Here is a 16846-nt window from a genome sequence, read left to right on the forward strand (position 1 = left end):
TGCACCTCTTGGAATGGGTAAAATGAAAAAACAACAGAAAACCCTGAAAATACACTATTCGTAAGGATGAAGAGCATCTAGAGCTCTTATATATGGAACTACAAAATGGTACAGCCACTTTGGAAACTGGCACCATAGGAACCAGCAGAGCCGCTTCTAGGCATTTATCAAATGAAATATTTTCACATAATATCTTTTCACATTAAAGCTATTTTCACACAAAGACATATATGAAAAGGTTCCTAGCAGCTTTATTTATAATCACCCCAAACTGAAAACAACCCAGAGGCCCTCAACTAGGGAATAGATAAACAAACTCTTATGCATCCACACAATGGAATACTCTTGAGCAACTCAAAAGGATCCAAATGCTGACACATGAAATGACATGGATGAATCTAAAATGCGTTCTGTGAAGTGGAAGAAGGCAGAAGCAAAAGGCTGCATGCATACAAACAGGAAAAGGTGAAACCACAGGAGAGAAAGAGAATCAGTGGTTGCCAGGGCTCAGGGTGTGTGGAGGGGTTGATGTTGTGGCAGTAGTTATCCAACTAAACATGTTTGTCAAAACTGTGACTAAAGATGAAGGGGCAAACTTCTGGAAGGGGCAAACTTCACTATATGGAATTCAAACCTTAAATATGTAGAAAAGGGATTTTAAAAAAAGCAGGGAGAGATAAAGAGATAAGTGAAAAAAGAATTTGTGGAATATGGAGGAGAAAGGAGGTGGGCTGGGGAGTGTGGAAGGGGTTGGGGAAGTCTCCAGAAAGGAAATGCTATCTGGTGACATGAATGGGGGAGGGGAGGCGTCATAATCACAATACGTGACCTGCAAAGGCAGATCTGTGGATGAGAGAAGCCGGTATCATGGGGCAAGAGAGAGCAGTGGGCACAGACAGCAGTGGGCTCTGGAATAAGAAGGACGGATCCTGAAAGGCCTCAATGGGCCTGGGAATTTGTCTTCTTATTTAACAACTAAATGAGAAGCCACTGATGGATTATGAGGGATAAGTGAGATCACAAACTTAAGGGGTTCAATGGTGATGGTGTGAAGCGGGGCCTGGAGTGTAGCAGAGTCAGAGTCAGGAAGAGGCAGGGAGGTAAAGGCCACCACAATGCTCCAGAACTGTACAGTCCAATGTAAAAAAAAGCTGCCCATGCCACGTTGACTGAAATTAAAGACAATTAGACGTCAGTCCTTCAGTCACCCTAGCCTCATTCCAAATGCTCCATGGCCATATGGGGCAAGTGGCTGTGGTGTTGTATAGTACAGAGTAGAACATTTCCATTACTGCAGAAGTGCTAACCTAGAACCTCAGGGAAGACATTAGCAGGGAGCAGGGGGACACCTTGTTTTAGTCTCTGAAGAGTGACAGGTACAGCTCTGTATAAATTCAGACAAGATGAGAATATAGTTACCTGAAGGTCTATAAAGCTAATGATCATGAGCACTGATTGGAACTGAGAGCAACTTAGCACCAGGGATCATCAAAATCTATAACTAATTGCACAACGAGGTTTCATTGTATTTCAATTTTGTCAAGTGCTTACAGGAATGTAGCCATTTTTTATCTTGCTGTTCATCTAGAAAGTCTACTAAATATTGTAATGATGCAAGGTGCAATGGTGCATGCCTGTAATCCCAGTGGCTGGGGAGGTTGATGCAGGAAGATCATGAGTTCAAGCCATCCTCAGCAACTTATGGGGCCCTCAGCAACTCAGCAAGACCCCATCTTTAAATAAAATATAAAAAGGGCTGGGGATGTGGCTCCATGGGTAAGCACCCCTGGGTTCAATCCCCAATACAAAAAAAAAAAAAAAAGAAAAGGAAGGATAATTTGTAAGTTGTAATATTCTTCTAGCTCACATTATCTCAACTGCTCAGTGCCAGAAAACCGTAAGTATAAAACTTTTCAAAATCTGTTATTTTCTTGCTTTCTGGAAGACCCTCCTCTCAAGATGAATCCAGAAATACATATCTTTGCAATGAATCACCTTAGAACAGGAGGTTTTGGGGATTTCACTCTTGAAAGCAGATGGGTTCATCAGGTAGCCAACATCTGGGCATCTTTGCAGAGCAAACCTTGCCTGGTGTACAGAAATAAGATCTGCAAGAGGTCAGATTAAAAAATGAAAACGGTACTCTGGGCTGTTTAGTTAATTTCCCGTGGCATTGTGATCTGACTCATCACCTGGAGGAGTCTGGCTGATTAATCCCCAGAAATGATTCTACCCACACACTGAAAATAGTTTGAGTGGGATCAAATCCAGCTTAACTTGCAAAATCATTAGTGGTCAAATGCACCAGTAAAAAGAGCTTCACCAGATTTGGTGTGGTAGGATTTCCAATAGAGGTACTCCCTGAATTCTCAGCTTCAGCAAGAAATGGTATTTATCTCAATCAGATGGGAAAAAAACATCCCCTAAGCACTCTTCTGACATAGCTGATCAGTAGTAATAAATGACAGTATGGCCTTCACTTAACAACGTGCTTTGAAAATAGTTCCACATGTGGAAGCAGCTTTATTAAGATACTTCTCTGATATATTTTATGTGGATAATTACTGGGAAAAATAAAATTAAGGAGAATATCGTACAGCATGAGTCCATAAAAAGGATATAAAGAAATAGCATCTTCTGCAAAGGTGACCTGCAGGCTCTGAATTGGATTGAACGCCACGGGAGAGCGATGGGTATTTTTCCCTGGTGGAGGGGGATCCTGTAGCACCAGGTCTCTTCTCAGTTTGAAACCTCCGTGAACCATCAAGCAAATAACAAGGACTATGAGGCTTAAGCCCATAGGAAACAGTCATGGACAACCTATTTACGAGCTTTCAAGACAACCAAATGGCTGAAGGTAAGAAGACATCTTCCTTCTGCTGCTGCCTGGAGAGTCTTTGAACACAATAATACTAATCCTCCTGAAAACGATTCCCTAGTGGGGGAAACTTAATGATTTATGAGCTCCATTCAAACAATAAGAAAAACTAGTCCAGAATTTTAAATAGTACACTGTGGGCACTTGCAGATTTTTTGATAGGTTGCACTCTCCTCTTCTTGAGGATAAGAATGATGATGCTCTGGTGCAGACCTATTCTTTAAGTGCTCTTTAAATTCACTCGTGCTCAGAAAGTGAAATGTTAACATTTGTGTTTCCAGTTTAGTTAATAAATGCTTCAACGTTCAGATATCAGAGTACTCAGAGTTTGATGCAAAATCTTCCTGTTTGCCTTTCTGCTTACTGGCAGGACCCAGTCATCCAAGATTTAATTTAGGAACAAAACTAGTCATGTTCAGGATTGAAAAGATGGCATGGAATCAATAGGCCCCATTCATCCTGGTCTTAGCTGTACGATCCTATAAACTAGTAATGCGATTCAGAAGTTGTGCGTTCGGAACTGAAATGGTTTGCTTTGTTAATGAGGACTGTGAAATGAATAAATAATTTGGAGTAATACTTTTCTAAGGAGCTTGGGATGCCATCCAAGCTCTCTCCTGCTCAGGACTATGTAATTATCACTGAGGTGGTGCTCACAGAGATGAATGATAACCGGGAGCAGGCACTGCCAGAATGAGGTGAGTCACAAAGGCCAGGAGGCCTCTCCTGGCCCTTCAGAGGACCAGATGCTTATAACAGAGAAGATGCCCAGAGGCCCAAGATGGCTCCCCTGCCACTGATATCTTATGGTGCTCTCACCTGAGACTTTACCAGGCCTCAAGCTGGTGATGGAATCACTTACCCAGGCTAAGAACAACTGGTGAGAAATGCGTATCCTGGATCAAGGCTATCATTGCACTTAATCATAGTGCAATTTCTCATGCTGGGCAAGGACTGGATTATACACAATTCCTCCAGAGTGATCCTTGGCTGCTTTGCTCATTTTCAAAATTATGCCTTGCTGCCTTAGCTAGGTTTAGGCACAGGGCAAGTTAGAGCAGAGCACATTCGCAGTTTTACTTTTGATGAGGTCAGAGCTTGATCCTATAGGAGAATCCAAACCCATCCCATCATCAGAAGTCATAAGAAAACCCTTTAAATGTGTTCTACCAGAAACTGGGAGAAATTCAGAGAAATGCCTTGTTTCTTGACCTTAAGGAACTGACAATCTTTGCAGGGAGAGCCCAAAACATAAGCACATGAAAAGTAAAATGGCAGTAACAGTCATGAAAGAATTTCTACACGGTTTAAGAATTCATACTTGGGAGAGATGGGTGAAGGGTCAGGCAAAGCTTTATTAAGAACTTAGATTTTTGAATTGATTTATGAGACATGTGTACTGTTTGAGCAGTGGTCTCTACCCGATGGGATTGCTGTGAAGATTCAAAACAATGTAAGATTCTTGGCACAATGGCTGGGAGAAACTTTGATAAAAATTATTATTTGATAAGAGGAGGCATTCCAAATGGTATCTGGCAAAACTTGGGCTCTAGAACAGGGGAAGAAACTAAATCAGCTTCGTTAGAAAGGAACCAGTGAGGAATTGTTGGTGACGGTCCTGTCTCCAAGAGACAGGTTTGAACTTTATCCTGTGGATATTTTTATCAGAAGTGTTATGATCAAGGACTTGTCCTAGGAGGACTGGATTATATATTGAAAGTGCCAATTAGCACAATCAACACAACTTTTTTTTTTTTGTATGTGTAGGTTTTCCCAAATATGATGTTATCTGCTAATCCTATGGTTTCATTGGGTTATATTTAGAAACCAGATATATGGTATTTTAGATAGAATCTTTGTCCACTTTATTTCTTCTGTTATAAAAGTAGTCCACTAACAGTGTGGGTGATACCATCCTGCCTCCTGCATGAGCTGCTCTCAGCATAATCAGAGCACAGAGCAAAAGTACTGTGTTGATGAAGGAATCTAAGGTAGAGATTCACTTAAGGAATAAAGAGATAATACATGTTAATACATGTTACAAAGCTGGTGAAGAATACTCAGAGGAAACTTGCTGTTGCAAACCAATGAAGTACAGAGAAAAGAAAGAGACTCTCTAATTCCCATGCTCAGCCTTGTGGATGTGATGTATTTATCTTTACATGAATGACTTCTGGAGAAGGAATACCAAGAGGTAAAGTTGACAATGACTTGGAGAAGGTTTTATGTTTTTTTTTTGTAGATGGACACAATAACTTTATTTTATTTATTTATTTTTATGTGGTGCTGAGGATGGAACCCAGGGCCTCGCACATGCTAGGCGAGCGCTCTATTGCTAAGCCACAACCCTGGCCCCTTACCTTTGTTTTTAAGGTGATCAACAAACAAGCCTCAATATGGGGTTGTGAAGCCACAGCCCGCACCAGTAAAGCATAAAATGAGGTGCTTATTGGTTGCGGTCTAGAAGCTTTACTTTAGGACAGAGCTTTATGGCCATGGTGCCATTGAAATGAGTGTGACAGTGAAGGTGACAGGTGTGCTGAGGATGGCTGGGCGGTTCAGAGGGAGCCTCCTGGGGAGCAGCCTCTTGCCTCCAGCAGTCTTATTTGTTTTATCTGAGCATTGTAAACATGCCTCATTTCATAATGTGCATGAAGCAAAACCAGGAGAGAAACACTGCCTTAAACTGCCTTGAAAGGGGAGCTGGTTTAGGGCATATAAGTGCTTGCTTCTAGTCTTTTCTTGAAAGAGGCGGAGATGGACTAAAGTGTTAGGAGCCACTTTTCACACATAAAATGACAAAAGTAAAAATGACAGCTAAGCCAGAGAAAAATATGGCCCAGGCCTCAAACTTTCCTAAGAATCTACATACAGGGACAAAACTAACCAAGTACCTTATTTTCCATACTGACTCCTGCATAATGTAATTTAGAATTGGCCATCTTCCCTTAATTTTAGATGAGAACGGGGAACAGGAAGAACAAGGAATAACAAGGAATACAGTAGTTTGTGGATAGCTGGAGTGAGGCTGGGCTTCCCTCTGATGCTGTTTTCATTAAGTTAAATGTTTTTTATGGAGGTGGTGGTGGGGTTGGTGGTAAGACTACAGAGACCTTGACTTTTTACTTTACTGTGTTCCTCTCCTAAATTAAATGACTCTTCTTCAGTGGCCGTGTGGTTGGTGGGGAAAAAGTCTACCCCACTTCACTACTAGCTCAGTTGTATTTCATTATTTTCAGGGACCATCGCTAAAAAATATCACAAAACACCAGCTAGTTAACTTTTTGAATTTCTAGAAAAACTCTAAAACTCCACAGCCTATGGACATCATCAAGGATCCTTTGAGAAGGTCATCAGGGCATTTTGCCAAGGATAAGTTATTCCTTCCCTGAATACCAGATTGCACTGGGCCTCAGGGAACATCAGCAAAGGCCAAGTCCAAATTCCCACCTGTGCCAGAGAAAGTACACATGTGGAAACAAAGGGGTTTTGCACCAGTACAGAGCTTAAAGATTGCTGAGAAGTCAAGCGTGTGCTGGGCAGCGATGCACTTGTGAATAAAGGCAGAAACCAAGTCAATACCAGTAGGAAGACAAGAACAAAGGAAAAAGAATCAAGATGATTGTTCCCTACTGATGAATGTGTAGATTGATGCTTTGGTGCTGTCCTGAATCTGCTGTACATCAGAGCTAGTTTATAGATTCCCTGACAGTGTCCAATACTAATGCCCCAATCTGCTCATGTATGTCTACCCCAGAAATTCCAGTACAGCCTTCCTGACCAAGTACAAGATGGTGATCAAGGGTTACTTTTCCCCCCGTCATCTGTAGCAAAACCCTTCTTGGAAACCTCTGGTGGGAGAGCAGGTTTGGTGGGGGAGTTGGAAGCACCTCTAAGAACAGGTTACAGTTTTGCAATAAACCTGGATGTCAGGACTCAGACCTTGAGCTGGGGACACCCAAGGACCAGTCTATCAGTGACACTCCTGCACACAGCCACTAGGACACTTTTATAGAGCAAGCATCTGATGGACTCAGAGATAGAAGACTCCCTGGAGATAGACCTTAATGAGAGTGACAACAGGAAATCAATGGAAGAAAATGATTCAGCTTCACAAATGTATCAAAGTTACCAGTTTAAAAAGCAACCATCATTATTTCCAGTTCTCTATGTTTATCAATAATAAGACAATGAACATCTTTGTTATTGTCTGGATTTTGGAGGTTTCCTAAGGACCCACTTACTAGAGGCTTGGTTGCTAGTCTGCGGCACTGGAAGTGGTGGTGCCTTTAAGAGTGGGGCTCCATAGAAGGGAGGTAGGTCAGTGAGGGCATGCCCTTGAAGGAGATATGGGGATCCTGGCCCCTTCCTCTTTCTGTCTTTGGCTTTCTCACCTCCAGGAGGTGAAAATGTTTCCTTTGCCATGTGCTTCAGCCATGATGTTCTGCCCCATAACAGGCCCCCAAACAACGAAGCCAACTAACTGTGAGCCAAAATATACCTTTCCTTCTTTTAAGTTGATTTTCTCAGTTATTTTGTCATAGCGACAAGAAGCTAACACATGTGTATCAAAACATTTGTTCAAAACATTTAGGAATTTGAGATACAATTGTCTGTTACAGTTCATTATTACCCTCGGCTCTGGTTTGGAAACCACTTTATTTTTCCTTGGGCTCAATTTTAAGAGTGGGCCTGAAAAAATACTTAATACTGAGAACAATGGGGCATAAATGCTCAGGAAGCGGGTGTATTCTCACTTTAAGTCAGGAAGGATCTCTCTGTACTACTGGTAGGTGGCTTCTAAGATTTGTCCACCTTCAAGTAACAGTTGGCCTCTGGAATCACAACCTAGGGAAGGAAGGAATCAGGTTGCTCCTTCATGACGTTAACCAATACAAAGAAAATGCCTTCTTTATTTTTTGAGGAAATAATATTGTAAAAAAAGAACATGTGGGTCATTTGTAAAGAGCCCTATCAAATGTCAGGCAATGAACAAACCAGGAACTTCGCTGCAAAATTCCCTAATTGGTTGGACAGACCATATCCCTGGCAAAGTTGTTGTCCTGGCTAAGGAAGCTATGGAAAGGTCTCTATCCAGAGGGGACATTAATATTTAGGGTCTTCATCCTTTCTCTCTGCTCTGATGATATTCAGTAGTGACATAGTGTTTGCAGGGATAAAAGGCATAGCTTTGAGTCTAAATTTAAATGTTTCCCATGACTTTTCTAGTTTATGAACTTATGGATACTGGGGAGACAAACCTGCAATTTCAGCCTGAAGCCTTAGCAAAGGGTTTATGCAGCTGGACTGGCTTGCTGCATTGATCCAGCTACCACCAAAGCTAACCTGAGCTGTAGGTAGGTGGTAGCCATGGTAGGTAAAGACCAGGCTCCCAGGAGGTCGGCCTGGGGGGAGGAGGCACTGGGCCTCCAAGATATGCTCATCTCCTGCCCAGATCTGGCTGCCCGAGGAGAGTGGGCAACTAATGGCTAAGAGTCTGTGAGAACTTTGCGCTGCCAAGGAAAAGTGAGCTGGTGGGATGGGAGCAGAATCCTAGCAGGGATGGTGGTCAGGAGCATTGACACAGTGAGGGCTTATTCAAAGCCAGTGTCATTCTAAGCATTTCTACATGTGAATTCCTTTAACCTTCATCACAACCCCATGATATGGGGATTAAAATCATCTTTTCTTTACAAGCAAGGAAACTGAGGCTCAAAAAGGTCAGGTAACTTCCTCTAGGTCACCTGGTTAGTAAATGATGGATCCAGGTTTCAGATCCAGGCAGTATAATTGTAGCATCTGAGCTGTTAACTATGCTACTGTCTTGCCTAAATGTAATGGAGCACCAACCCAAGGCATCAGAGCCCTTGTGGATCAAAGGCTTCAGTAGCTACAGTAAACAAATAAACAACAATGAACTGTTAGTGATCTGTGGGCCAGGTTAAGACATCAAAAGAAAAATGCCAAGCCCCGGGAACAATCATGATTCCCAAGCACCTGAGGGCGTCACCCTGTGTCAGTCTCAGAGAGCCTAAGCACCCTTGGTATTTTGACAGTGAATATGAGGCCCAAGCATGGCTCTTTGCCATTCATGAGGCACTCAGCATTTCTCTTCAAAATTAGAGATCAAAATCATTACAGAAGTTAAGTAGGAAAGAGCAGCAGCTCCAGCAACCTTTTAGGGGCTTGCTGCAAATTATGTGTTGTAAATGCAACAGGCCATCAGCATAATAGCTGCTTCTGCCACAGAGTACGGGGCAACTTGCACTTCGAACTCCTTAAATTGAAAAGAAATAAATATGGGATAAAAGAAGCCATGAGATATCATGAACTAATAGAATATATTTCACTCTCCAGGGTGAGGTAAAATAGCGTCATTTGAAAGTGGTTTGAGTTCTTTTTTTTTTTTTTTTTTAAGGTCAATGTGTTGTCACTTGGTAGGCAGAAAAATTTACACATTAATTGTAAGCATTAGACCTGCTGTTTGTTTTCAAATGTATTTATGCAACACACACACATACACACACACACACACACACACACACACACACACACTCCCTTACACATTTAGAAAGAAAGCAATCACGTTTTAAATAAAGCTGAGACCTTAAATACATGCTTAACATTTTCACTGTGGTCGTATACTTTTTATTTTTATTCCAGTCCTCTAGGTATTCTGCCCCAATAAACAATTTGAATGACTGGAATAGCTACAAAAGCTCTCTGTGAATATTTTCCCCAAGTGTAAAATTATTGGAAGGCTGTTTATATAATTCATGAAAATCTTTAGTCTCATGTCCTTTTAATCTTGGTGAATCCATCGTGCTGACAGAATACTGCTTTTAGTCTATGCTTAAGGATTGGATTTATTTCTTCAGCTTATCATGAAGAAAAACAGAAATGAAATTGTACTTTCAGATGTATGTAATTTGGCTTCTGCACATATTTGCTGAGGTTTAACGCTTCTGGAGTTTTCTCTCTTGAATTTGTCAAGGCTCAAGCTAAATGGGGGCAGCTCTCTCCGGGTAGTTCTGGTGGGTTTTTGACAACATTAACTTTATCGTATAAAGTTCTTACTCATTCACAATAATTTAATTTCTTGAGTGTTGCTTAACACTCACACCTAACCCACACGTGCTGGAAACTACCAAAATTAATAAGAACTTTAGGACTACAACATGGTGCAACTATTCTTATTTTTTTCTTTTAATGCTTCTCTGTTCTGGTGTTTCTAACCACAACATTTTGGGTTAAGTCCCTTCAGCATAAAAAATGACAAGCTGTTCTATCCCCTTTCTGTCCTGCTGCTTGCTGGCTGCTGAGAGGGTTCTGGAATGTTGATGCCACAAGGAAAGCCATCAAGGAAGCTGGAGAGTACACAGGGATAGATGATTGGGAGAGGAATGAGGTCTGTGTTACCTGTTGTACAGACTCACAGAACCCTGGAGTTGGAGGAAGCTCCAATGTCAAACCCATCTATTTCTCCTCTTGTCCAATGCTATTACCTGAGGAGAGGGCTCCAGTACCTCTGGCCCCACAGGACTGTTTTCACAGCCTCCTGACTGTGTCCTGCGCTTCTACTCCTGCTCCCACTCCACCCCATTCCACCCTGATTTCATTTTCCAAGAGCAGCTGAACTCATCTTCCAAACACAATTCAGATTTCAGTCTACTGCTTAAAACCTTCTCGCCTACTCAGACTACCACATAGACTTTGGACGGACAGTGTATGGAGTCTGCACTGCCTGAATTCTGCTTAATCCCATGTCTTGATCTCACACCGCTCTCTTTTGCTCATGACACACAGTCACACGGGGCTCATGTATATTTCTTGAATACCAGACTCCTTCCCACCTGAAGGCCTGGATTGCCCTCCCCCTCCATCTTCTGCATGTCTGCTCTCATTCTATGGAACAGCTTTCTATCAATAAAGAAGCCCAGGAAAAGGAGCACCCCCATCTTTCACAGCAATACTGCCACATCCCTCTGTTTCATTTTCTTCCAAACTGACAAATGAATGCAGTGCCTTTATTGGAGTCGAGGAGTTGGGGGGTGCAGGGGTGGGGGGATTGGTTGTGGTGTTGCATGGTTTTTGAGGCAAAGTTCTGCATCATTGGGCTCATCAGTGATAAGGATGGTTTAGGTTTATCTGCCCAGAGCCTGTGACTTTCAGATTCTTCAGTGTGTCTACAACCATCTTTTGATCTATTTGTCCATTATCTGTACCATTAGCACCAATAAAAACAAGACCCCTTTTTAAAATGCAGGCAAATCAGTCACTTACTTATCGTGGCTCCAGACTCAGGCCTGTTCAGGGAGCTGATGATGACAAAGCCGAAACCCTCGTTCTCTTTGCGGTGAATGATCACGTCACTGGTCTGCAGGCTGTGGGAGGCGAAGCCTTCAGGGGGAGAGGCATTGCTGCTGGGGGCCGCGTGGTTGCTGTTGGTGTAAGTTGCGTAGTCACTGCGTGGAGAGCTGTGGTGGGTTGACACAGAGCCTGGACTCCTCCCGTTCTCAGGGCAGGGCTCCCCTGGAACATATATACAACACAGGAACTCAAATTATTTAACAAAGGTCTTAAAGAATTCTATGTACTACGCAGTGTCCTGGGCAGTGGCATAGTTACAAGACTGGATGACTGGTCCTTGTTCCCCCAGATATGTGAGCATTTGGAGGACTACAAAACTAGCTATGGAGCCTACCAGGTCTTGGCCCAGTTCTGGCCTTCATAGAACACCACAGGGAAAACCCACCAACAGCCCTCTCGTTGCTGCTGAATTGTATCTTCCTCTTGCTATGAATGCAGACCCTTGCAATAATGTTTATTTTTAGACATTGAGTTTCTTAGATGCATAATAATTGACCAAAGATGACCCCAAGCTAAATAGAATCCTCAACTTTACTGCGTATATGAATCACTTATAAGTACACCTTTAGGGCCCATTGTGGAACATTTTTTTAAATGGGTCTAAGGAAAATTAGGCACAGGGATCTGGGTCAAGTTTCAAGGCTTTTGAGTAATGGGGCTGTAGATGTTAAGAGGGGCTAACAACTCAGGAGATAGCCACATAAAGTTCACTACCATTATTTTTTGAAGAGCCATAGTTCTATTTTATGGTATTCTGCTAGCCTAGAAGTGTTAATTCTCTTCATGTGTCTGGGAAATATACTGCTTAAAGGCAGTCTGCATGGTTTTTTTTTTTTTTTTTTTTTTTTGGTATACCCACCATACCTCAATAAAAATAGTTTAAAACAATTTAAAAAATAGAGATTTTCATTTTGTAATAAAAGTAGTTTGTTTAGGATCAAATCGAATAATATCAGGCTAAGGAATTAGAAATTGTGAATCGCTATGGAGGTGTTGGAGATCTCGCTCATTTACACTCCATATTACAAAATATATCCTATTCCCACCAGATAAAACAAGCCAATACTTCCCCAAGAAAGCAAGCACATTTATGTGGCAGAGTGATAGAAAGTTGGCAGCTAAGAGAGGCTAGTTTTTGAAATGGAAGTTGATCTGCCATCCAGAAAGAAAATTTTGTCATTTTAATTTAATACTTAGGTATTGGCACTCTGATTAAAATAACTGAAGCAGGCACCTAGAATACTGTAATTAGAAATAGAACCGTTTCATTTCCTTCTTAAAATTTGATTAGTATACTAAAAGATGTTTTTAAAACAGAGGAACAATAAGATGGAAATGATGACAATCAGTGATTCCTTTTTGGGTCTTTGGATTGTCTCTATAATTTAGAACACTGGAAGGTGTTTCATATGGCAAGTCAAAAATAATGAGCAAAATTTCCACTGAAGACTCTTCTCTTTATAAGCTCCAATTCCATTCGTGCTCTTCTTTGGATCTGAGATGTCCTCCCAGAGCCCACGTGTTAAAGTTTGGGTTTCCAGTCCTTGTGCTATTTTGAAGTGATGAACATTTTAAGAGGTGGGGCCTAGTAGAAGGTCTGGCCATTGGTGATGTTCCCTTGAAACACAGTGGGATGCCAATCCCTCCATTCCCTTCTTTTTTACTCACTGGCCATCAGGTAAATGGTATTGATCTTCTATACACTCCTACCATGATGCTTTGCCACAAGTCCAAAGCAATAGGGTCAATGAGTTTGATTGAAACCCACAAAACTATGAACCAAAATAAAACTTTTCTCTTCATAAATTGATTTAACTCAGGTATTTGTTACAGTAATGTGAAGCTGACTAACACAATTCTGAAATGAAAAAGAGAAAAAGAACAGAGACTGACAGGATATTTATACCGATAACGAATAAAGGAGCTGCCTTTATTCTTATGTCTAGATTTTAAAAAACTGTGTGACATCAATTTAAAATTCAAATAAATGAGGAACAATGCAAAATGTATTACTAAGTAACCAAAAAATCAAAATGTCATTACAAAAATATATTAATTTCTTGTTTGTAATTATAGAATGGATGAGACTTAGGCTACTGTTATTATTATTTGATAAATTGATTTTTTTTCTTTAAGATTTAATTAATAAGGTTTTAATTTTAAAAAGATGCTCTTCGTTCATAAAAAATGTATTGTGGTCAGAAAAGAACAAAATGTCAATGTCAAAGCCTTTCCTTCTTTTTTAACTAAAATTTAAAATTTCTCCCTGTAAGATGTACTCTCCCTGGCAGAAAACATTATATCCAAAGACAAGCTGTTATTGTCTTGGCAAAGCACATGTCCTTTATCAGTCCTTGTGCAAGTTGGAAATAAAGTGATTAGAGATAGTCTGAAAGAAGAAAAACAAACAATTATTATGCTGCTACATTAAATTGAAAATCTCCTCAAGTTATTGGACCAAATCAGTAACTAAATGTCATACGCAGTGACAAGAGAGATCTCATTTTCTGGCTGTCATACTTTAGGGTGTTGAGAGCAGTGGTTGTCAGTAAATCAGAAACAAAGAAGAATTATCTGTCTTTGCAGTAAATAGCTGGGAGTGGCTATACCATAGGTTCTAGAGAGAGAAAGAAAATCACTGACTAAGTTAATGTGAATGGTCCTGGTTAGTGGAAGAGTCCAATAGAGGAGAAGAAGTCTTCTCTATTGTTTTTGAACTCCTCTTTCAACATCTAGGAAAAAGAGTTATTTATCATTAGCAAAGTAAGAGTATTTTAAACCAGGAAGTTAAGAACATTTCCAAGTTCTTTTTGGCTTGTCCTGGGTTCCTGGCTTTTGAAAACTGGTAGCGTGACTATCTTTAAGGGACACCAAACACCATTTTTCATTCATCTGGTTCTGGATCTTCTTTCTAACAATCCTTGCTGGTATAGGGAACCAATACTGTTGTTTTAGAACACTATAGAAAATGTCATAAACTAACTAAATACCATATGCATTTTAAAAATGAAACATGAATTTCCAAGATCCCTGATGGACTCTCCTGACTCATTCACAAATGGATGTACAGAATTCAGTTACTTAATATTTACCAAAAGTCAAACAATTACGTTTTTGGTTGAGCTTCTGTTTGCTCCCACCGGGGACACTGGAAATCATCACTGTGCTGACTGGGAGAGGCTCTCCTGTCCTCCTGAAGGACTGTAGCACTTCAGATGGGCAGATCTTGCCTTCAGGCTTGGCTGAGGCAATGGGGCATGTATGTGGACAGAGCTTGAATAAGTGGGCTGGGTGTCCACATGCATGTGCACCAGGACCTCCAGTACCTCATGGGTCAGGGGTGGCCCAGGATGTGGCCCTGCAAATGGCCAGAGATTGCCTTCTGTGGCATTTGTGTGAGCACTTCTGGTTCATACTCTTCGAGATAGACACCTTACTGAAATGGGTGACATGCTCATAGACAAAGGACAATGGAAGGCAGTTAGAAGGGACAACACGTAGGAAGCAGGGCCAGGGAATGCACTGTCACCTGAAATACTGGCTGAACTTTTCACTCTGCTTCCAAGAAATCCTTTCCTTTTTCAGCATCCGGCCAAGAAATAGACTTTCCTTTAGGTGTCAGAGAAAGATGCTGAAAGCTTTCAGAGGGGCTGTAACATGTTTTGATTAAGCCATTCAACTTTCACCTTCTAGATTTACATTTTAGGAAATTCTTCAGACACTATCCTCTCAAACAAATGGTGTGTACTCAAAATAATTTCATTAGGCTAATCATCTCAAAGCTAAGCTCTAAACATATCAACATTTATACTTTCAGTATAATAATTAAAGCCACTTTTCCACTATCCTTGAGAAAAAAAAATATAGCTATTTTTGGAGTGGGTGGCGGACTAATTCAAGGTGCAAGAGCTGTACTACAATTATCTGGTAAGAAAAAAATTGGAGGCACTACTGAATAGTTTGTTCCCTTACTCCACAATTTCTCACTTTGGGGGATCTAGCTTGACATTGCTTAACTGAAAAATTTGCCCTTCTATCTGCAATGTGTACTTTTAAAATAATTTAATATTTGGAACTGTCTTTTGGGTTATTTTAATTTTTTCCCCCAATGTTACTAACCTGTCTTTGTCTCATTGTGAATGTGTTCTTTTTCTGGAGCCCCAGTTAGGAAGCCAATGCCCTCTGCCTTTGGAGGTGGGGCAGGGCATTTGTACATGCTGAGGCTGGGATAAGACTGAAGGGGGTAATCTCCAGAACTTCTCTCAGCCCCAGCCCTTCATGCATCATACTGCCACTTCTTCATGTGAGAAGGTGGCAGCAATACCCTCTTCCCGTCTCTCTGTTTCTGTCTAAGCTGATTGCTGACTTCTCTTTAGCTTGGAGTCATCCCATCAGAAGCCAGGCTTGCACCTCCTGCTGCCTTGTTTAGGGAATCAAAATAACAACAACAATGGTAACAATTCTCGAAAAGGCATCTCCATCATCATATCCATTTGTAGTTGTCCTTTCTCTGTGAAGAAATGGCAGCCATAAAAAAAAGTCATCCTCCTCTGACTTTTAAATCTCGTCCATTCTTTTTTTGGGGGGGGCATTTACTTTTGCTCTCAAAGTATCCTTTGCTAAACTTAATCATTTTCAACACTGATGAAGCTTTCAAGGAAGAGTGGGCTGAATTAACTTGGAAACTCTCCTGGTGTGAACGAGCAGTCTACAGCAGAACATTTTCAAAAATTAAATGCACTTGAAATGCACTCAAAAGCCTAACAGAATAAAGTTGGTAAAAACTGCAGCAAAGAGCATCTTTACGGAAGTCACATGATCCACAAATTGCAAGGATACATTTGTGTAGCATTTGGCATATACTCCAACAGCTTGGGTTGGTTAGAACAAAATTTAATTTGCAATAATCAGCCAGTGGCAAGGGGAGCATGAAATTACGTTGGTACATTGGTTTTGCACTTTGCTGTATATTTCCTTGTAAATCAGGTATCTTTTTAATTTATCTTTAGGTTACAGAACATATAGCACAGCAAACTTTTTATTAAAAATCACTCTACAGGGAGAGAGACAGTTAAATGTTAACCAAGCAAACACAGTCTTCCTCCTGGCATCTCGCCCAAGGATAAGGCATAACTCAAGGTGTTTTACTTCTTTGGGTTAGGTGGTGTGCCATGAATTCCTAAAGACAAATGGCAACTCTTAGTAAAACCTCCATACAATATAAAATATATAGCAGTCTCTACTGGTGAGGGCTGACAATTCTTTTGACTTGTGCTTTTAAATGATTTCCCTTGTTCAAAGTCGAGTTTCTAGAGGATTCAAAAAGAAAAAATATTTAGTCTCATAAATCATGTTTTCTCTAGTCATTCACAACCTGTGATTAGCAGGTGGCCCTTGTTTTTTTTTTTTTTTATTTTAATGTTATATAAAAGCACATGTAAAAGTCTCCTTAGGTTAGGGAGTGACATTCATTAAAGGTTTGCCTTTGAATTCACTAGGGTAGGGATGCTGTCTGAAAGTAGGAAGGGGGCCTGAAAGTGGCATAAGGAAATAAGCCTTGGCCCAGAGGTAAGACTTCATTTCCATGCTGTTACCAAC

The 16846-nt window shown here is 40.9% G+C and overlaps 1 protein-coding gene across 2 annotated transcripts in view; it reads right to left on the reverse strand.

The window, feature by feature from the left end:
- Magi2 (membrane associated guanylate kinase, WW and PDZ domain containing 2) overlaps nt 1-16846 on the reverse strand; it is a 1283222-nt gene that overhangs the window by 122403 nt on the left and 1143973 nt on the right. For both annotated transcript variants that reach the window (XM_076862515.2, XM_076862511.2), the window contains one exon: nt 11162-11410. In XM_076862515.2, coding sequence (XP_076718630.2) covers nt 11162-11410 — 249 coding nt within the window. The remainder of the gene's footprint in view (nt 1-11161; nt 11411-16846) is intronic.

This window comes from Callospermophilus lateralis, chromosome 1 (assembly GCF_048772815.1).
Source record: "Callospermophilus lateralis isolate mCalLat2 chromosome 1, mCalLat2.hap1, whole genome shotgun sequence".
Taxonomy (NCBI): domain Eukaryota; kingdom Metazoa; phylum Chordata; class Mammalia; order Rodentia; family Sciuridae; genus Callospermophilus; species Callospermophilus lateralis.